Source organism: Falco biarmicus, chromosome 10, assembly GCF_023638135.1.
Source record: "Falco biarmicus isolate bFalBia1 chromosome 10, bFalBia1.pri, whole genome shotgun sequence".
Lineage (NCBI taxonomy): Eukaryota > Metazoa > Chordata > Aves > Falconiformes > Falconidae > Falco > Falco biarmicus.
Window position 1 is genome coordinate 33459549 of NC_079297.1, and position 22160 is coordinate 33481708.

At 43.2% G+C, this 22160-nt stretch overlaps 1 protein-coding gene across 1 annotated transcript in view; it reads right to left on the reverse strand.

Annotated features, from left to right (window-relative positions):
* Positions 1 to 22160, reverse strand: part of LRP5 (LDL receptor related protein 5) — a 160959-nt gene that overhangs the window by 68920 nt on the left and 69879 nt on the right. The window contains exons 6-7 of the mRNA XM_056354787.1: positions 18253 to 18649; positions 17606 to 17777 (exon numbers count right to left, since the gene is read on the reverse strand). Coding sequence (XP_056210762.1) covers positions 17606 to 17777; positions 18253 to 18649 — 569 coding nt within the window. The remainder of the gene's footprint in view (positions 1 to 17605; positions 17778 to 18252; positions 18650 to 22160) is intronic.

A 22160-nucleotide genomic window follows, 5' to 3' on the forward strand; every position in this document is an offset into this window, starting at 1 on the left:
CTGTGCTGCTATATGATGACACCAATTATCAGTGGAAAGTTGAGAACTACTTTTGCCAAAAAGAAACGTAACTGCTTTGCCTTCCAAAGAAAAAACACCACACCACACACCCCCTAAAATCACCAACTCATTAAATGGTTCGTAGAATTCAATCTCAAACCTCTTTAAGAAAAGAGGGTCTACTTAAATTCATACACGTCTCCATACTGAGCTCCCTCTAGCTGCGCTGAAGATGACTAATCAGCACGCCACATGAGAAGTAGACGACACCAATGCAGCCACAAAGACACATGGCACCCACTTCTAGACAGCAGTAAGAGTAAGAGCATCATTTATCAGGCTGGACAGCAAGTTCTAGAGAATACTTCCTAACCCCAGATCCTTACGACTCTGCACATATACACTAGGCACACCAAGTACCTCTTAAGAAAGGATCTCCTGCACCACCTCAGACCACTGATTCAGTGTCACGCCTCCAGATGTGGCCAAGGTGAATAGGTCTTCTCAGTTATACAGAAATCTGACCCCTACAGGCATGCGCCTGGAGTCCGGAGCCATGAGAGTTCACAATAATGCCACGTCGTGAGGTTAGACTGATATAAGCGAAGAAAAAACAAAAGGAACATACAGAAGAGTCCAGTAAAAGCAGTATCAAAGTAAAAGCTATTTCTCACATCACTGGAAAAAGCACTTACATAGGTATTATTGTTCGCACATAGCACCGAATTTGGATGAGACAAACATCCATTGCTTCTGGGTTAGGAAAAACTTCTACGACAAGAGCAGAGAGGAATGGCTGGGAGGGGTGTGCTCTGCGCTGGGCTGGAAGCTGGCTGGACACCGAGCCCAGAGCGCGGCGGGGAATGGAGTTACACCCCGCTGGCACCAGGCACAAGCGGCGTCCCCAGGGCTCGGTGCTGGGGCCGGTCCTGCTTAATGCCTTTATCGATGATCTGGGCGAGGGGATCGAGTGCTCCCTCGGTACCTTTGCAGATGACACTTGCTGGAGGCAGGCAGGCTCTGCAGGGGGGTTCTGGGCAGGCTGGGCCGATGGGCCAAGGCCAATAGTATGGGGTTCAACCAGGAGAAGTGCCGGGTCCTGCTCTTGGGTCACAACAACCCCACACAGCGCTACAGGCTTGGGGCAGAGTGGCTGGGAAGCTGCCTGGTGGGAAAGGACCTGGGGGTGCTGGTGAACAGCCAGCTGAGCATGAGCCAGCAGTGTGCCCAGGTGGCCATGGTGGCCAACAGTATCCTGGCTTGTAACAGTAACAGCGTGGCCAGCAGGACCAGGGCAGCGACCGTGCCCCTGTGCTCAGCACTGGTGAGGCCGCACCTCGAATCCTGGGTTCAGTTTTGGGCCTCTCACTGCAAGACAGACACTGAGGTGCTGGAGCGCGTCCAGAGACGGGCAACGGAGCTGGTGAGGGGTCTGGAGGGCAGGTCTTGTGAGGAGCAGCTGAGGGAACTGGGGGTGTTGAGTCTGGAGAAGACTTGGGGGGAGGGTGGGGGTGGGGAATACCTTATCGCTCCCTACAGCTGCCTGACAAGGGCTGCAGGCAGGTGGGGGTCGGTCTTTTCTCCCAAGTAACAAGCGACAGGACAAAAGGAAACAGTCTCAAGTGGCACCAGGGCAGGTTTAGGTTGGATATTAGGAAAAATTTCTTCACTGAAAGGGCGGTCAAGCCCTGGAACAGGCTGCCCGGGGAGGTGGTGGAATCACCATCCCTGGAAGTGTTCAAAAAACATGTAGATGCGGTGCTGAGGGACATGGTTTAGGGACGGACTTGGCAGCCCTGGGTTATCGGTTGGACTTGATGATCTTAATGGTCTTTTCCAACCTAAATGACTCTGTGATTCTATGAAGCCGAGAAGGTAAACCAGAAGATTGACTACCCACACTCTTTGAGCACAACCTGTAAAACTTTCCTTATTGCTACGTAAGGGGAGGGAGGCCACAAACCAAAGCAAATCTTTCACCACAAACACTGGTGAAATTAATGCATTGAGTTTGTTAACTCTTCGTAACTACCTGATACACTGAAGATCCATTCTGAGATGTTTTCAAGAAACAAGAGGTTTGAGTGGGACGTTCCTCATGTACCTCTATCTAACTGCTTGGGGCTAAACCAGGACTTGCGATAGGAACGGAAGATGACGACAGAGCAGCTGGCTCTACAGCCATGCTGCTTTAACCAGCTTGATAAGGAGAAACCCCAGGGGAGGGAAGCAACAACCAGCTGTGCTCTCCTAGAGGTCCATCTCACCTGCCGGCTCTCCCAGTACACAGCTCTCAGGACTAGTGGTTTCTAAAGCAGAGGGGCTCTCCTGGGCTTCACCTGCTGGGCAAGAGCAACGGGGTTGTCAGGCACCGAGAGTAAGACTGTGCTGGTTTTGGCTGGGATAGAGTTACCTTTCTTCTCAGTTGCTAGTATGGGGGTTTGGATTTGTGCTGAAAACAGCGTTGATAACGCAGGGATGTCTTCATTGCTGCTGGGCAGCACTTACAAGGGTCAAGTCCTTTTCTGCTCCCCACCAGCAAGCAGGCTGGGGGGCACAAGGAGTCAGGAGGGGACACAGCTGGCCCCAGCTGACCCAGGGGATATTGCATATCAGATGATGTCATGCTCACCAACACCAGCTGGGAGAAGAAGGGGGACACCTGCCGTTATGGCATTCATCTTCCCAAGTCACCGTTAGGTGTGGTGGAGCCCGGCTCCCCTGGAGATGGCTGAACACGTGCCTGCCCGTGGGCAGCGGGGACTGAACTCCTTGTTTTGCTTTGCTCGCGCGTACAGCTTCTGCTGTACCTGTTGAACTGTCCTCCTCTCCACCCATGAGTCTTCTCACTTTTACCTTTCCGATTCTCCCCCGTCCACCACGGGCAAGGGAGCCAGCAGCTGCGTGGGGCTGAGCCGCTGGCTGGGGTTACACCACAATGGACTAAAATGTTAATAATACATAGAATAATTCAAAAAGGAGGAGAGTTTTGTGTCAGAAGCAACTAACCAGGTTCTAATGATGTCCTTCCTGGAAAATTTCATCTTGCCTTAAATTAGCCAAAAATGTTTGATATTTTAACAGGGAGTAAAACCAGACCCTTAGCTAGAAGAAAGGTGCACTTTGTGCTTGCCACCCATTTTACAAATTGTAACATTTTACTCTTCAACAGGATATGTATGTTTAATATTTTGATATATATTATATAAAAACTATATACAAAAAGATCTTACTGATAACTTTAAAAAGCACATGAACCCCAAATTTCATATAATCATGAACTAGTGGGCAAAATAATTAAAAATAAGCCAATGCAATATTTAAGAAAAAATGCATGTGTCGGGTTTTTTTTAAGCTAGAAAGAAAATTTAAGTCAAGTGAAGAACTCAAAAGCAACTTAGATTAATGACTGGCAATATATAATCAGAGCAATTACTTGTCTGTCTAAACTAAGAGCTCTGCTCAAGGAGATTTATAAAGGTAAAACATCCCATGAAGCAAATTCACTATAAATTAAGAGCCAGGAAAAAAAAAATTACTGTAAAAATATGAGCTAAGATGGAAATAGCAGCAGGCGAATTTTACAGCTGTGAGTGGATGGTAGATGACATCTACAAAGTGGCTTTAAATGTGGACAAAAGTCACTGGAGACCAGGCAAGATGAAAAAGAGCCCCACGTGCTCGTACAATGGCTCACATGAGGCTCCCGAGGGAACGGGCAAAGGACAGGAATACCTACGCTAGCTGCAAATGGCAACGGGCAGCAGGGGCCCGTCGAAGGTGAAGTCATCACACAAAGGTGACAAGGGAAACATGTGGCGCCCCAGACAGAAACTAGCACACGGACAAAATGGAAAATGACAAGGATAATCAAGATGTTCCAATAGTCAGGATCAAGAGAAGGAAACGACCGACTCAAATACATTTTTCTACTAAGTTTCCAGCTATGAAAAATCCTATTAAGAGTGACACCGACCATCATAAAATCTCTTCTCTCCTTAGCCTGCTTGGCAACCTCTTAAAACCTGCTTTCCTGGGCTTGCTGAAGAGCACATAACTTTTCCTGCTTTCCCCCCCTTTTATTAGAAATACGAACAGCAACCTTATATTACTCCCTTTATTTCCTGTCCGTTCGCTGTTGCTCTCGTTTTTACATTAGCACTAATGCAAAAAACACTGCAAACCCCGCACTGGCTAAGCTTAAAAAAATCACAGTGGGCATTTGTCAACCTTTTCATTCCTCTGTCAAACAAACAAACAAAAAACCCACAACCCACACAACTAGGAATCCAACAGTTATGGAAAGAGCAACGCAAGGAATCTATAGACTTTACATTATTTAGAAACTATGAACAGTGAAAATAAGATTCTGTGAAGAAGGCTGCCCTTGCTAGCTTTTTGAAGGCAGAAAAAAAAATGTGAAACAAAAGGTCTGAGGAGAAAATTAGAAGCAGCTTTCAAAATAACACCACACAAAACACCACTGTGTTAGGAGGGGAAAAGGGGAAGGGGAGGCAAAAAGGGGAAGGGGAGGGAGAAGGGAGCGGGTGAATAAAAGGAAAAAAGGGGAAAAAAAAAAAAAGAGAAAAAACCCCCAATCCAACACTTTGACTGCTAGGATCTTTAACATTGCCAACCCACAAACCCCTCAAACACTTTCCTCCCATCTACTATGCTACAGCCCTTCTGAAAAGGGGAGGTGAAAGAAAAATGATTGCACTACATTTGCATAACTGCACAACACGGGAGATTTATGAGCATTTTTTAACAGCCAAATCAGCCAAACAAATTGTCTGCAGAACTGCAACAGTAAGCTATTGGGGTTCTTACCGTCGGCAACATCACAAGTGTGTTGGAAGAATCAAATCTTTTATTATAAAAAAATCAATCACAATTCCCATTCTGTTCCTTAGTCCCTATAAAAAAAAAAATAAAATAAAAAAAAAAAGAAACCCCCAAAACCCCGAGTGCTGCTAATTTAGCCTTCTCACTGAAGAATGAATACCAGATAAAAAGGGAGCCGACAGCTGGCCCAGAGCCAAAAAGAAAGCTTTCAGGCACAAAAATTGCTGAGAACAATGTTTGCTCTGCACTCAGAAATTTATTTTTTTTTACATGCAACTCTGTGCAGACAAGATGGGCATCTTTGGTGACATGGCTACGAATATACATTTATGATGGAAGACACTACCTTTTAAAAGGAGAAATAAATTAGAGATTAATGCCTTTTTATGCAAGCTGCAAGGAGAAGAATTCCTGGAGCAGTTCAATTCAGCACAGGGAACAAGGTTTCTTTCAAAAAGTCACCCTTTAACTGGGAAGGGCGCTTCTTTGCAGGGAGTCTGAAGTGAGAAATACGCAGCTCCTTGCTTTCTATTTATAGTCATTCAGGCAGTGAATAGTCTCATTCCAAATGCCACAAGGCATACTCGCCACCTTTTATTCCAGAGACCTGATTTGTGTTTCATTTCAAAAAGTCCAGCCCGATTTAAAAAAAAAAAAAAAAAAAAAAAAAAGGGGGGGGGAGGGGGGAGGAGGGAGTGAGAGAAACAGCAATGCCAACAGAAACTTTTTTTTCCCCCCAACTTCTCCTTCATAAAGCTGGTGCTGGACAGTGTGGAAAAGAGGGGGGTTTTTTAGAAGCTTCCTTATGGGAAGGAAAAAAAGTGTGAGCTTTGGAAGTGCATGCATTTTTACTCATTAACACTGAATACCAGTTGCCCTGCAATTTCAGCGAGTCTGGGGGAAGGAGGAAAAGGAGCGAGGGGTGAAAGCATTTCAATTACTTGGCTTTGAAGGACCCTTCTGAATGAGAAAGAGACAGAAAACACTTGTCAAATGCAAGTTCAAGTGAAAGCCACTTCTGCCAATGAAGTGTGCAGATGGCTGTGGGGGTTCTGCTGAACCCTAACTGGGCCTCTATTATGTCTTTATTGCTCACAAAAAGGCAAGGGTCACCTTCAGTTTAGAATAAGTTAGCATCCTTTCCCACAGAATGACTCTGGTCAATCAAGCCAAGCAAAGGAAGTCTTCCTTTGAGTGACTGCTATCCCGTCAGCGCACTGAAGAATTTTTAGAAAGGCTAAATAGACACAAAAACCTTTGGTCTGTCTCATCTACGCTACCGACATTTCTCAGAAAAAATTCCCACCGTTGCAGACAGTCTTGGGACAGCTAGGGTAGGCTGGTGGTGGCTGTCATGTATGTCTGTTAGGTTTCTTTCTTGTTAGGGCCAGATGATACCAGTCTAAAAACGGTATGGCCAGCTTGCAAAATTTCACTAATAAGATGGCGTGAAAACCAAGTTCTACACCTCTATTTTTAGCGTGAGTTCTTCAGAAACAGAGGAACCCCACCAGGTCAGCCCACCATGTCAGGTCGCCTGTTTTCTGACAGCATCCCGGTTCACACCGGCACACTTGGTACCACCACCTGCCCTGCCAGCATCGCCCACAACAATCCAGCTCACGCGTTCCAAAATTGTCTTCTGTGGTGCTGTGAAATCCCAACGCAGAACCCTGAAAAAACCTAACAGAGCTGAAATAAAAGGTGGATAGAATTTGTGTTGGTGGTTTGTTTCTTCATTTTCTAATTCTTCTGTGGTGTTTTGGCTTTTTAAAAGAGATGACTTAAAAAGCTCGCACCTAAGGTCACTAAACACCAAGAAGGGTGCAGCATCCTCCCCAGTGTGTTTAAAGGATCACATACGGGAAGGAGAGTTCCAGACACCGAAAGGTCAAGTATCTCCAATACTTCCCTTCCAAACAGCCATAGGAAAATAAGAAAGAGCTGGGGAAGGACTTCTTCCCAGTGAAAAGAGAGTTCTCAGCTTACGGTGACAAACCAATGTGCCTGACAGGGTACGCTGTGCCCACTGACACAACTGTCCCCCAAGCATCGGGGAAACAAGGCTCTTTCGACAGCGCCGTAGGACAATATTAACGGGATCGCATCTCCTGGGCAGCACAAACCACATTCCCTCTAGGTCAGAGGTAAGCTGTATGTCAAAGCTCAGTGTTAGGCTTGGGAGAGAACAGGAGAAAGTAGGAAAACAAAAGCAAAAAGGGGAATAGCGTTGAAGGAAAATTCTACTGGCAAGTAACTTTGAGAAGGTTACCGAGTTAAAAACTCTCTTAGCTATCCTACCTGCCAGTCTGACAAAGAGCTCCACGTGACTCCAGCTTCCACAGAAGCCACCTTTTTCTCAGGAACTGGAAAAAGAAATACTTATTTGCGCCAGAAAAGACATCAGGTTCTCATAAAGGGGGGCCCATTTCCACACTTCATAGGCACAGAAGCCTTCGGACCGCTAAATACAAAATCCCTCTTTTAAATACAGGAAGCTGATCCCAGCAAGGGAAGTAAAGCAGAATTCTCTCCCTAGCAAGCGGAAAAGGGTGATTTGATATCACATAGCCTAAAACAATTCTTCAGGGAGAAAGGAGAGCCTCAAGCATGTAAAACTCAAATAATTCTTCAGCTTTGTAGTTTAATACATCCTCAGGATTTCCTCTTGATAAATATAGCAAAAGCTGCACATACAGAAGTAATTCCTGAGCACTTCACAAAGACCAAATTTAGAAGCTGTCTGTCAGCTGCTCGCTTTTTAAGTCACCCCTTTTAAAAAGTAGTACAAAACAATTTAGTCCCTTGAAAATCAACAAGTTTTAGAGGTCTTTATGACTATACAGCAACCCTAATAAATCATGAATGGTTGTAGATGAAAATAAGCTCATACTGCTACAAATTCCGCTGTGTAAAGACTCAAAGGAATATCTAAACTGTCAGCTGCCAGTATTTGCAGATTTTTTCACTCTGAAGCTAATGGATGCAGTATCAAGTTGGGCGTATAAAAGTTTAGGAGAATCCCTGATCAAGAGCATTCCAAGGGAGGGTCATTCAATCAAATCATTATTTGAGGGTTTTCTCCTAGTGCATGAAGCGGCATGGCTAACACGGGCTGCACCATCTCCTGTATCCTCTACTTGGGACAAGAAGCCCACGCTGCGACTGCTTCCACACAATGGGGGTTTGCTGCAAGGCTGGTTTGGCTCTGCTTCTTTACAAACATCTCTGGTAATTTATGACGCTAAAGGCAAGGTCAACTACTATGATCTTGGAACAGAGAGCACTGAACTTTTCAATGTTTTTTAGTTCCTGGAAATTGGGAAAAGGGAGGAGGAGGAGAGGTTAATCCAGTACCTCAGCACAACCCTTACGAAAAAATTCTCTTTACTACAGAAAAGATTTGCCTTTATTGTGGAAAATCCATTTCTGCCCAAGTACCCCAGACAGCAGTCTTCGCTTCAGACATGTAGCTATCTTTTCCATATGCATGGCCTAGACTGTGAAGAAGAGAACTGGAGTTTTGAATTTGATTTGAGGTTATCGGGGAAATCTCAGCTTAAAAGAACTAAGAATGTGCTCACGGCATCATGTGCTGCTGAGGAGACACGGTACAATAGCTTTGGTCCATAATGTTTGCCTTGAGGACTGAAGCCTCCATACCCCTGCCTACCGGGCTGCTGCATTTCAGCCGAAAGGTGATAAAGACAAGACTAATTGAGGCTGGGTCATCACCCACCTGCAGAGGCACCCCCCATCCCAACCCATCCAGAATGGCAGAAAAAGTTTTACTCAAGACTGCTGAAGACTGGAAAATTATATGTATCTCCAAGAGCACTGCTGAACACAGGATGGAACTGGCTGAGTTTCAGATGTGTCCCTTACACCAAACACTTTCCTCTTCAACATTGTCAAACCTTCCTCTTGCTCAGGGCTCAGATGCAAGTTCACCTGGCAGCGAACTCAGAATGCTGTAAAGGACACAAAGGGACAGCAGGGAATTCACCTAGGTAAGTTTATCTTCTACCCTTCGGCCAACGAGTCTCCTGCTCTGTGAGTACCTCCTTACTGCATAGCTCAGAGCAGAGAGGTGCAACACTTACGTTCTGATCAGCCAAAGCATCTCATTTTGTGAACCTGAGTCTGACTTTCCTCAGCAGCTCCCACACTTGCTAACAGCCCTCTTAAAAGCAAACAAAACCCATGGGGTGCAAGGCATAAAATAACGTACCGAAATGCCTAATTAAGCAGTAAGCAAAATATAGACAACCTGATCTTGTAATTACAAGAGTGGAGCTAGAAGGCTCTCTGCTCCTGAACAGGCGATGGACATTGTGTACTAGCCGGTAGAGGCTGGCTGTATTTCTGCGCTCCAGAAAGAGGTGGTCTCACACCAGGAAATCCTGAACCGGAGTTGAGGGTTTAGAAACGTAACACAGCCAGAAGAATTTAAATTCATAAGAAACCATTAGGATCTGAAATCACTCAGCAGTCTGTTGAACATTACAGATGTTCCTATGTCGTGTCAGCGGTCTCCGCTCCCCGCTGCAGGCTGGCATGTACAAGGCTGGACCGACTGCAACATCATTTCTATGGTAGCAAACTAATTGAAGAAAGAAAGATCATTTTAAATATGCCTGAGCAGAAAATTCTAGATTCTTTCAGCCAAAACAGAAAACATGATGCCGTTTTCTGTTTTATTTTAAAAAAAAGTCAACAGAGCCAAGGTTCCTGCTCATAATCACTCCCTTTTGTTTTTTTTTACTGCGGAGTGCTATATTTCCACCTACTATTTTAATATGCTGCTTTGCTTGAGTTTAGACATAAGGCGGTTGAGACGCCACTAACTCTGAACTGGGGTGCTTATTCTTGGCTCCACACCTGGTGATGAGTCTGATGGCGCAAGCACAACGCAGCCAACAGGCAGATGTGAGTGGACATTCCTGAAGAGGAGAGAATAAAGGACCCTCTTCCCCAGCTGACAAGTCTCCTTCCTCCTCCTGAAGGTGCACACCCCCTTCTCACTGAAGGACCGTGCCAGGCTTTATATAATTTTGTAGAATTACTGAGGACCTGGTTTATTCTCCATGCAGCCCTCCACAGATATTTATAATTGTCATCGTTAAAGCACTGAAGTCAGACACAGCTCTCTTCCCCCTCAAGAAAGCCCGTGCTCCATCCCAGCAGTGTCCCCTCTGGGAAAAGCCATCATAACTAATTTGTCACCGATCTTAACAAAGTCCAAGAACTGCCAGAACTCTGTGACAACATTTTAATACACTTCTTCCTCCAAATGACTCCTCCTATCCATTCTACAACAATTATCCGGCTTTCAGTAAAAATCTGGTCCCAAGCTCACTGCTAGAGATTATTCCCCTTCAAAACCTTAGAAGATAGTTACATGCCCGGTCTTTGGACACTGCTACAAATACAGCTCTCACCCAACAGTATTTGCTGAGCAGCTCCTGTCAGTTAAATAAACCCACCCAGCCACCTACACCAGCATTCACGCTTGCTGGTTCTTCAAGCAGAACACACAGCAACACAGAGGCTATTTAGAATAAAAGCACAGTGGTATGGAATGCTCACAAACCACATACACAACCTCCAACAAAAAACATACCCAACGGCCACAAACATGTACATGTGTCACTCCCCCAACAACTCAGCTTAATCCTAAGCAGGAGAGTGGTACGTCGCAAAAAGAAAAAACTGGAAGTGGCACAAATGGCAGCATTCAAAGGAGCAGCCCGGGTCGCAGGAATACGCTGAAAAGAGCTATAGGAACGGCAGGGATGTATGCATAGTTTGCCAGCCCAATTCTGACATGTGCTATTCAATATTAACATATTATATGTCAACATAACATGATATGTATCACTCTAGGTATGCAGCACTTGCATCTAGAAAGGATATAATTTACAAATGCATCAGGAGCAAAAAGCATAGGATATAGCGTATATGTGCCTTATCTAGGGACCATAGTATAAGCTGCAATTAATAACTTTCCAAACAATCACATTAGCTGACATTTCTCTGCCACAGTTCTAAATCAAATCAAACTGAGAAGTTTCCAAAAAAAAAAAGTCACTGAAATTAAGTCTCCCTCACTACTATTGATTTAAGCGGTTTATTACTGCAGCTGTCTACCTAGATTGGTATCTATTCTTTAGATCAAGAAGATCCATATTTCTTATTTCTATATCCATTTTGCTTTTCTGTTCTCACGCGTTAATACAAATATGCAGTGTAAGGATTATTTACATTAATATAAAACGGGTCTTCTGAAATACATTTATAGAAAAATTATGCTTTGTTTATTTAATATCTAATTAGCATGTGGCAATAAGTTTAAATTAGTTGTTCTCTCTGTGAGATTTGCCTGTTTCCATAAATCAGTCCAGAATATCTCCCAAGTAGTTTATTACACTACATAATCTTGCTAATCCTTCAGTGAAAAAATGCCAATGCGAAGAAACACACAGAGAAATTATCGGTTACGAGAAAATGTCTCATGTATAAATTAAATATTGCATTTTTTAGGTCAAACAACTGGAAAGCAAAGTGTAATATGTGAAATATACTTGGGACTTGTTCAGAAAAAAGCAGCCTTAAATTAGTTTAGGTGTTAGTTTTTCTCCCCAGTACAAGTGACTTCTGCAAAGCCTACTCCCACTTCAGCTGCAAATTGTTCCAAATGTCCTTTTACACTATTTATGCAGAACGTAATCAACAACAAACTAATTATAAAGGTTGTTTCCTTAAATTTCAAGGACAGCCACATAACTGCATCCTGGAAAATTTTTTGAGGGTCGTCACCTGGTGCTGACTTACACTTTAAACTTAAACACCCTACGAACTTGCAAAGAATTACTGTACATAATTATGTCTTCTGCAAAGACAAATGAAGGACATTTGTCAATAAAGGGGAGGGGAGGGGTGGGGGTGGGGGGTGCGGGGAAGCTGCCAGAAGGGATAGTCTACGTAACATTTATTCCAAGAATATTGCACAAACTTAAGTAGAACGCATACATAATAACAGGCACCTGAGAATTCAGTAATTGCTCATTATGCAATTATACCTTAGGCACTTTAAGCAAATGCTGAAGAAATAATACATGGGAAAACCTGGCTAACCACAAAATTGTTTTTAAGGAGAATTAGGAAACTCTACACGTGGATGCCATTGGGTCTTTGCTTCTCTCTCTGCTGGAACCCTGTAATCCTTATTAATCTGCTGTTCGTTCCTGGAAAGTACCTTTTCTCTGTCAGTAAAATCCACCGTTCAGTTGGATTAATCCATGCCCCTTACTCATAGCTGAAGCCCTGCGGACAAACACACGATTTCGACAGACACGACTCAAAATGTGCTACATATTTTTCCTTGCTGTATACTTTGCCAAACCAATTAAAAAAATAAAATAAAATAAAATAAAATAAAAAAGCTGGGAACAATGTTGCCACAGGGTGCCAAATTTGCAGTGAAAGCCCCATAGGCTCCTGTCACGCAAAATTTTGACGAGCCTTGCCAAATGGTTTCTACAGGATGCAAACGGCTTGTGAAGTGACTGAGCCCTTTGTGTCGCAGCTGAGCGCTGCAGATGGGAAGGTTAGGGAAGGGGTTTGGCCAGGAAAGGGTAACTGCTGTTCTCACCCCGTGAAGTTTTACACGCATAAATAAGAAGGCACCCTCCTGGTATAGGACGCTGCTCAGTCCCCTCGACACCTCTGCAGCATTTCTTTTCTCGTTGCGGAAGAGCGCACCCCAAAAGTAATGTCAAAATGTGTTACCAAAACCAAACAAAGCCACCCCGCACTCCCAAACAAACAAACAAACCATACTAGAGACATTTACAGGACGTTTCAAACCCCAGGCCCAGCAAAACCAGGACAGATGTCTTCAGCTTATCAAATTTCCAAGCTGTACAAAGTTCAGGCACTGTTTAAGAACTTCGTTTATGAACAGGCCGTCCCAGAGAGAGTAAGATGACTCCCTGCAGATGTAAAATACCAGAAACCAGAGCAGAATACCAAGCAGAGATACGCACAAATATGCACAAGCTATATTCACTCTTGGGTTTTTTTTTTTCCTACATGGAAAGCAGCTGAAGGCACGCTCTGCAGTGAAAGCAATTCTCGTCTACAAGCAGTTTGTAGAAAGCTACAGAGGAGCCCACACAGCACTTTTTACATGGCTGGGCATCAGCCTTAATACTTCCTTCTCAACAAGCTTTAAGTCCAACCATGCTCTGCTCAGTATGAGAGATAATGGTTGCGGTTTATTCTACTTTGCAGTTTCTACACGGTGAGCCGGGACATTCTGAGGCCCGTGAAAGTAGATGGATAGAGGAAAAGAGTGGAGATGGGAATTTCTCCTTTACCTTATGCCTTCTGCAGATCTCTGGCATCTGGAAAATTTCTAGCTGCTTCAGGAAGTCTGGGACTGCAGTTTTCAGATGAGAAAACTGCCAAGTGACAACAGCGCAAAAGCCCAAGAGAAACTAATTGCCCTAAAATGACACTGATGGGAGTAGAGGATGCAACTCCCCAGTGCAGAGCAATATATTGGCCCAGCCACTGCCCTGCTCCAGTATCATCTAACAGCTCTTTGGCCTCGCACCTTCAGCACGTACAAGGCAGCACGCAGCCACCCACGTGCCACCTTTGCCTTCTGCAGCAGAGCGCCACTTTCTGGACCACGTAGGGGCCCTCCAGTTGGCTGAAGTCTTCCTCCTCCAAGAGTGCTCAACACAACCCTGAATGTCCTTGATGCAGTCATACGCATGAATGTCCTTTCAGACGAAGCATTGAGATGAATCTCCTGGCAGTGCAGCAACAGAGTAAACCACCCAAAACTTCATCGGCCTTTCCCCCCCACCCCCCCCATCTATTGAGTTACAAATCAGAGCTACAGCTTACTATCTACTATCCCACCTATGCCGGTTCTTGGTGTTAACAAACCACATTTATCCAGTAACATGTTTAAAGGTAGTTTCAGGTGCCTACTGGGAAAGAGAAAAATCCTAATGCTCAGCTAGGTCAAATATAACATAAAATACAACCGGGTGTCTTCAACTTGCAGTCAGCTGGTTTTTGCTCCTGACAAGCTGTGGATGCAACAGACATACACACACATACCGAACAAATCAACGGGACACCAGCTGCATTGGCAAGGCACTGAAATGGCATGCTCTTGGCAACGGAACACGCATGAGAGAATGAGTTCACGCTGAGTAACTCCAACAGCAAGCAGGAGTGGAAATGCCCTGCCTCATACACTGTACAGCGAGGTTTCACACGTGCTCGGGCCAGCAGAGCAGCACAAACCATGGCTTACTGGGACAACCTAGGGTATCAACAGAACCTCTCCAACGGTGAAAACTTGCAGAAAGGACTGTTAGGTTACAGATACAGCAAGATGAGCAGCAAACATGAAATACAATCCATCGGATCAATTTGCTTCCATTCTAAAATATTTTCTTAGCACACTTTTTTCATCTTGTAGAGGAGTATTAATGAAAAGAAGCTCTATTACAGCCCGATCTCAAACTGGCCAGTATCTGAGCCGTGCCAGTGGCTGGTTAAGTCACACAGCTCTTTCCCAAGTGAGCAGAATATACAAACGTGTCCAGCACATCTTCCAAACTGGAAATTGGAGATCGTTTTCTAATGAAAGTTCTGCAATAGATGACTAAGAGCCTTTTCTACTGATAACGTGCCAGTGCTGTTTTAACTCATGCTAGTCCAAAACAGACCATGACAGACTCCTTCACAGCATGATTCAGAACTGTGGGAAACACACATGATTTCCCGCCCCCCCCCCCCCCCCCCCCATATCTTAAATGGGCCTATTCAGATATTTGTAAATACAGCCTCAGAAGGAGTCTGTCTGTGAGATAAGAAAAGTAAACTCCAAGCATAAAGAGAAAAAGTGCTAAAAAGAGAAAAAAAAGGGGGGGGGGGGAAGGGTGTGTGGACAACTTAAAATGAGAATATTTACACTTGTTTTAATCTAAGAAAATACAGAATTCATTGCTAGGAGCATGGAGATTTCATTCTTTGTGCTAACAATGAAAACAGGGTTGCACAATATATAGGAATCAACATATCTACAGATGCCACAATGCACTTCACATAAAGAACATCATCTGTGTGCAGGACCAAGTGAACCACCCTCTTCTCTCTACTTTTGCAAACAGTGCAGAACCAAAAGAGGTAAGTACAATAAGCAAAAGAAAAACTGAGGGAATAAAAAGCCCTTACTTTGGCTTCCCTGATTTTCCTAAACTTTAATGCCAAACTAAACAGCATCACTGGCTTCACTGCCTTACAATGAAGTGAGACAGACCGAATGGACTGCTTAAACCCGTGAAACACATTGCACAGCTATGGTCCCAGCTATAAAAGGTGGCATCTGGAATTTTCCATGTCCTGCAGGCTGCAAGGTAAGGGGGGACAGGATCTCTCCAACAGTCATTAAGCCCAGTACTCAGCTACTGCCAAACACTGAAGTTACATTTCTGGAGCTAGCAGACATTCTTGCTTCCCCTCTTCCTGAGGGCAAAACCTCTAGAGAGCACAGCCGTTCCTCAAAATCGATTTAATTAAAAATACTTCATCTGCTACTCCCCCAAACGACGTGAAAACTCAGTCAGCTTCACAGGCCATCACCAAGTGAAAAGTTTCCATATTGCTTTTCTTCGGTATTAGTACAGAAATAGACGGTTGTAACAGTATAGTCAAAACATGACTTCAGCAAACTATCTTACACGTAGGAAGAAAATTTTTAATTATTGTTTTAAAGAGAAAAAACCTTTTTTGGAGTGTTTTAGTCTCACATCACATTCTGGTTTGATAATTGGTTTTATGAATAGATTTCAATTAGCTAGCTATTCCCCTCATCTTACTTTGAAGCTCATTCAAATTCCTTGGAGAATTCTCTTCAAATTAAAATACTCAGAACTAATTATTTAGCACCTTTAATTCTTCAACTGTTCTACCAACATCTTTGTGGAAGATAAACAACTACTTCACACTAAGAACGTACCACAACCAGATCAAGGGACCTATGGTCACCAGTCACCTGGAGCTCAAGATATTTAAAAAGAGCATTTGTCTGGCTGAGAAATGTAATGGTCTAAAGATAACAGAGTAGGAACTTTTGAATTTGCATGATCTCAGGTCACGTCTCATGTTTTCATCCAAACCCTGGGGTTAATCATAACCTTCTATAACAACTTTAGACTGAGGTTCAAAACCCAGTCTTTCCTTCATAGAAATACGAACACAACTGGCCAGTAACCAGATGCACTACTTAACTATTTCATTTAAAAACTAAGCATTGAGGGTGGAGGGGAACACAACAGGATCTTAAGCAACTGAGACTTCCTCACCACATCTGGCTGTATCCATATTCTCTATCCATATCCTCAGCTGTCTCAAATTAAACGGACACACTCATGCAAGCAAGCCCACTACTATATACAGGCCTTCAGCAACCCCACGGACACATCCACAACATACGTATAAAATGACTGTTCCATATTCTTAAGATTACACAAAACTCATCTGCCCTTCTACATCCCATTTTCAAGCTCTATCAATTTGTTGAATTTCCTCTCAGTTGAATACTGTTGTTAATAATTCACTGAAGCCTCAGAATCTCATGAAGGCATGCTCAGAAGCCCAAAAAAACCTTGCCCCAAACCTCCACTCTCTTTCAGTTATTTACCACTTTCTGCTCGGAGTGAAACTACTTTGCGACTCAAGTTCTCTGCTAAGACTTGTTTCACTTCTGTGGCAGTACAATTATTCTTTTAGATTAAGATTTAATCACGGGATACTAATGCAAAAACAATGGGGGGGGGAAGGCATCTCCTTCAGATGAATGTCTCTCGAAACGTCTCGGGCCTCCCCAGTACAATTGTCAATGTCTATGACTAGACCAGTACAGCTGTCTGCTTTGGCCATATGTAAAATGTAAAGCAGGGAATCTCCAGAGACACTTCACTACCTTACTCCCGGGAGCACATCATAATAAATGAGCAGAAAGTTTGTCCAACTTCGTCTACTGTTTGAGCAATAGGTACACAGGATGAATCCTTCACATGTTTAAGAAAATTCTTCCCCAAAGAAACGGGGCATAGGAGAATCACACCATGTTCTATCAGGCATTCTTTCAACAACTAAGAATATGAAACATTTTCATAAATGTTTAATACAACATTGTGAAGAGGATTTTTCTGAAATTTTGAGATGTCTAGGTGGTACATTAAAAATTACTTCTTGCCCATGCATCTGGACACCACATAAAGATTAAGGTCCTGAAACACAGCTCTCTAGAGCCCCACATCCACCTTCTGTACACGAACCTTGCATCAAGTCTTTTGCACGCAGCAATCCTAAGATACTAGTTCCAAGCACCACAGACAAGTCAAAACATCTTTTCAAGAGGTTGCACCTGAGTGTCCCAATTTGTTGCAAAAGCCTCAGGTAAAACTTGAGATTTCAAGCAATTAAATTACACTTGTAGCAACGGAGACATAACAAACATAACACTTCTTGCAAAAGTTTTCTGAACCACATGAATATATTTCCTTTCTACTCAAGTATGTCTTGTTACGCTAAACATCATGTTAGTATTAATGAAACAACTGACTCCTCAAAAAATGGGTAAATGTATCCAAGACACAAAGCAGCACCTGAGAACAGCACTCACTCGTTTTCTAAGAATGCACCCAAGTATGGCTCTACTACTCACCTCAATTTTATCTGTTTTTGCATCTCCCCAGTAAAGCTTGTCTTTCTCAAGATCCAGTGCCAAGCCATTAGGCCAACCTAGGGACGTATTCACCAGAACTCGTCTTTCTGAGCCGTCCAAATAAGCACATTCTATCTTTGGACTTTCCCCCCAGTCTGTCCAATACATATAGCTGTAAAAAACAAAGAGGAGAAACAGTCAATGCAAGACATGCAAGACAAAATAGTGCCAAGATCTGTTCTTCTTCTGAAAGAACTTCCTAACTTTCTGCTTCCTCAACCGCAGCGAACAAGTCAACTCAAACTGTAATCAGTGATGACAATACAAAGTTTAAGCATTAAATAAACTAAACTATTAGAAATGTGCAGTGGCCCAGTTCTTTCATAGTTATGATAACACTGAAGAAGCAGAAAAAAGAAAATTCAACCACACACACTATGTATAGGTTCACTGGAGAACACTGTATTTAGAAATTACTTTTTACATGCACAGCATTAAAGGGATGAAGCAAGGAAAAGCCAGTTATTTCCAGAACATTTGACAAATAATACACACATTGTCTCACAATCCGCAGATTTTCAGTTTCAGGAGACCATAACCTGGATCCAAAGACCTATCACAGGACTGCCAATAAACACAAAACTTACCCCATTACAGGATTGAGCACTATTGCTCGAGGTTCGTCTAGGTTTTCTGAGATAAGAATCTTTCTCGAGGTCCCATTCAACCGTGTCACTTCAATGCGGTCTGTTCCAGTATCAGTCCAGTACAGGTTCCTTGCCACCCAATCCACAGCAATACCATCTGGATGGTTGATTTCTGTGGTTACCAAAGTCTGTGCTCCAGAGCCATCAAGGTACGCCCGACGAATTGCCCGGACATCATCGTCAGTCCAGTAGATGTAGCCTTCCACAGGATCGTAGTCTATGGCAATTGCATGTCTGATATTGTCTATCTGCAGAATAATGTCAGTGAAATCCGGCATGTCCAGGGAAATCCTCCTCAAGTCAGTCCTTCTGGCGAGCAGCAAGACTTCTTCAGCACCTGGGGAGAAAACCATTCACGGTGTATCATTTCCTTTGCTATGGATGCAAACACTTCAATACAGCCCAGCAGGCTGTGAGCTGCCACTGTCACAAGAAGAGATTTCCTTAAGAAAACGCCATCAAGCTTTCACTGAAATACAGACTTCTGTGAGCAGGGACTTATTCCTCATCAGTTCTTCTCAACTAGCTACTTGTGCTGGCACTCTTATTTCACAATGACAACATCCTTCTCCCAGCCTCCTAAGCTAATATGGAACATAGCAATCTCGATCTAGAACCTAAAAAAAAATTAAATTCAACAATTTGGTGGGGGTAGGCCCAAATATTTCATCACGGTATATAGAATCCCCCAGCTCAGCCCAGTTTCCCACTAGCTGTATCAGTGCATTAGGTGCGGTTTTCACGCAAAAGCCCTACTTAATAAATGACAAGGGCAAACAGAAGACTTGAGAATTTTTGTAAACAAATTACATTAATGATTTGCTCCAGACAGCCCAACAAGAAAGCAAACTGCAACTACTGCAAGTATTTCTCATCTGGCCAAAGCTGACGCAAAACTAATTTTAAGGCAACAGAATCACAGAATCATTGAGGTTAAAAGTGTGGGTTTACTTCCTAAGCAGTGAAAAATCAATCAATCGACTGCTTTCTTAAAAAAAGACCACGGTGGACAGAAGGCCAATACACAGCTTATACCTCCTCTTCTACCATGCTTCTTTGCTAGATGTATATTCTGAAAAAAACATCCTTGAAATATTAACTACATCTAACGGCAAACAGCATGAACGAAAGGTGACACTGTCAACCCCTCCACTGTAACCACTCAAGAGTACATCGCATGCGGGATGTGCCCAGGCAGCTATTTTAAAGAGCTCTCTGGGAACAGAAGCAGCCCGTCGCCTGTGACTCTGTTCTTGCTCTCTGCATCACGGATTACCCCAGGAACAGCAGCCTTGGGGCTACACTGACACCTCTTGCTTAGGAAACAGGTCAAAACCAAGACAATATGCAGAGAATCCACTTCAAGCAGGAAGGGAGGATCTTCAAAACAGCAAAAGGGTTGCATTCAAAACTGTGCAGTGCTAAAAATGGCATTTTTATGGAGCCTGTTCAAATAGGAAGGCTTTTAGATCACTTCTGTTTCGTTAACTTAATCGTGTTGACATTTTGCTGGAAGAACTTAACAGGTACTAAGTCCCATGGTGCTAAGTATTACACATACTTGGTTTTTTCCAACTTTACCATCTCCGAAGAACTTACAGTGTCACCAGACAGACACTGGTTTGTCCAGTTAGCTTGACAGCAGCAGAAATGAGAAGGAACCCAGGTAACGTTATATATGGATTAATGTTACCTCCATATTACCTCCAACAACACAGATTGTCCACCACCACAGAGCCTCCTTACAGGAAAAATTTCCAAAATTTCCTATTTCTTAATACATTCAAACACACAGAAAACGTTTGATATTCTAATGCAAATTAAAATCTCACCTTAAAAGCCAAAGGGGGGGAATCACTGTTACAGAGAGCACCTGCACACCAGGACACCGATCTACAACTGTTTTATTGCAAAAATTGTTTATTGCAAAAACAACAAAGTTTTATGTCTTGCTTCTGTGTTTCTGAAATATTCCACTTGGAGTCAAAATAAAACCTTGTTTAGTGCAAGTTAAGTAAAAATTCAGGCCTCGAAACTCAACACAGAAAGCAGGATGCATCTGGTCATCCAAGTGCTCTACAGACACAGAAAAGTTTAAAATCATAAATTAATTTTAAATTATTTTAGCTCAACTGTCTCAAAAAGTGAGCAGCACAGCAGCTGCTCAGCCACCCACAGCACTCTTTCATATCCATCTTAACTTCTGGATTTCTACTATATTAATGTGTCTGAAATCATAATCTTAATATTAAAGTGGGAGTAGCGTGAAGTAGAGGAGCATCAAATAAATGCCTAGCAAGTGATAACAGAGCAATTACCAATATTACATGTATTTCTCAGGCAACCAACATTACAATCATCATTGCATGGGAACAGACAGATAAGAATCAGATGCATACATTTTCCCTCTTCACACAACTGATTGCAGCTTCACCTTGGTTCACTGTGAACAAGGTCAGAGTTGAAAGTACCAGAGGAAGGAACCAGCAGCCTAAGCCCTAAATTATACCTAGAGATGCTGGCTAGGCAACAGGCTGAAAGACGCTCAATACTCCCCTAAAAGCCACAAGTAATACAGCAATACCAAACCAGTCTGCAGTTCCTCACAGCAGCAAGGATCGCACTCGATTTTATCTCACCCAGCTCTGCCACGCGTTTGCCCGTGTGTATTAGCACACATTCACTTGCATACAAAAGAGTATTTTGAGCAGGAACAGGACAGCCAGGACCCCCTGAACCAGCAATTACAGGAATACGACCTTCTTGCAAGGGGAAGAAAATAATCCTGTTTCTGACATATTCAGCTGCTCTGGCTTATTCTGCAGGCAAACGCTACTGCAGAAATATTCCCAACCTTAGTTCTGTCCCACGGACATACATGGCTAAAAACAAACAGGGAGAAGATGACCTAGCAGACCAGAAAAAAGTAAAAATCTGCACGTCAGCTGACAACAGGGACAGTTTGCTGGTAGTTGAACTAGATGTTTCCTGAGAAATTCTTCTAATTTCTAACATACTTCTAACTGAGACTTATGGGAAAAAGAAATAAGGGCAATGAGCTACTTGGTCTGTAGCCAAGTTCTGGCTGCTCGGCGATTTCTGCTGTAGAGATGCTTAAAACTAAGTCAAATGATCACACAATGAGACTCTTGACAGACATGCATCTACATCTTTAGACATTAAAAAAAACATGCGAACAGAGGAAATGTTCTCACAGTACATTTCACCACACTCTGCCCCCCGCTTGAACGTTGGTAAAAGATCATTATCACGGGTAGGTTTCGATAAGTTCAAAAATCCTGGCTTTTATTAACACATAACTTAAAATCAGTGTTGGTTATAACTGTATTTGACTCATATTAACAAATTTCTATTAGGGGAAAAAAGAGCTGGCAGCAGGCTCTGAACACACCGCTGAGACATGAGAACTTGACATTGGTTCTCTCTAAAAACCTGGACAAACACGCTTGTCTGGCTCATTATTTTTATCTGTATCACGAAGGTATTTTGATTATTAATGTTGCTAGGAATGTTTTCAAGGCTACAGGAGTGTTATGCTGTGACTTGCCTAGTGCTATCCGAGATACCCTAGAACCTAATACGTTACAGCCAGCTATTTCCCTAGTGCTAAAGTGCTGTGGCATTTATTTAATTAAATTCGTCTTCAAAAAACCTCTCTCGCCGCAGTCATTTTTGTAATCACATGATAAAGAGATTCCCAGCAGAATTGCTAACTGTTATAACATGGTCACATATAACACCATACAATGAACAAAAGCCTTTTTGGGGGGGGAGCGGGGAATGCAAGCTATTCCAACATCACAACTGCAGCCACCAAACACTTCTGC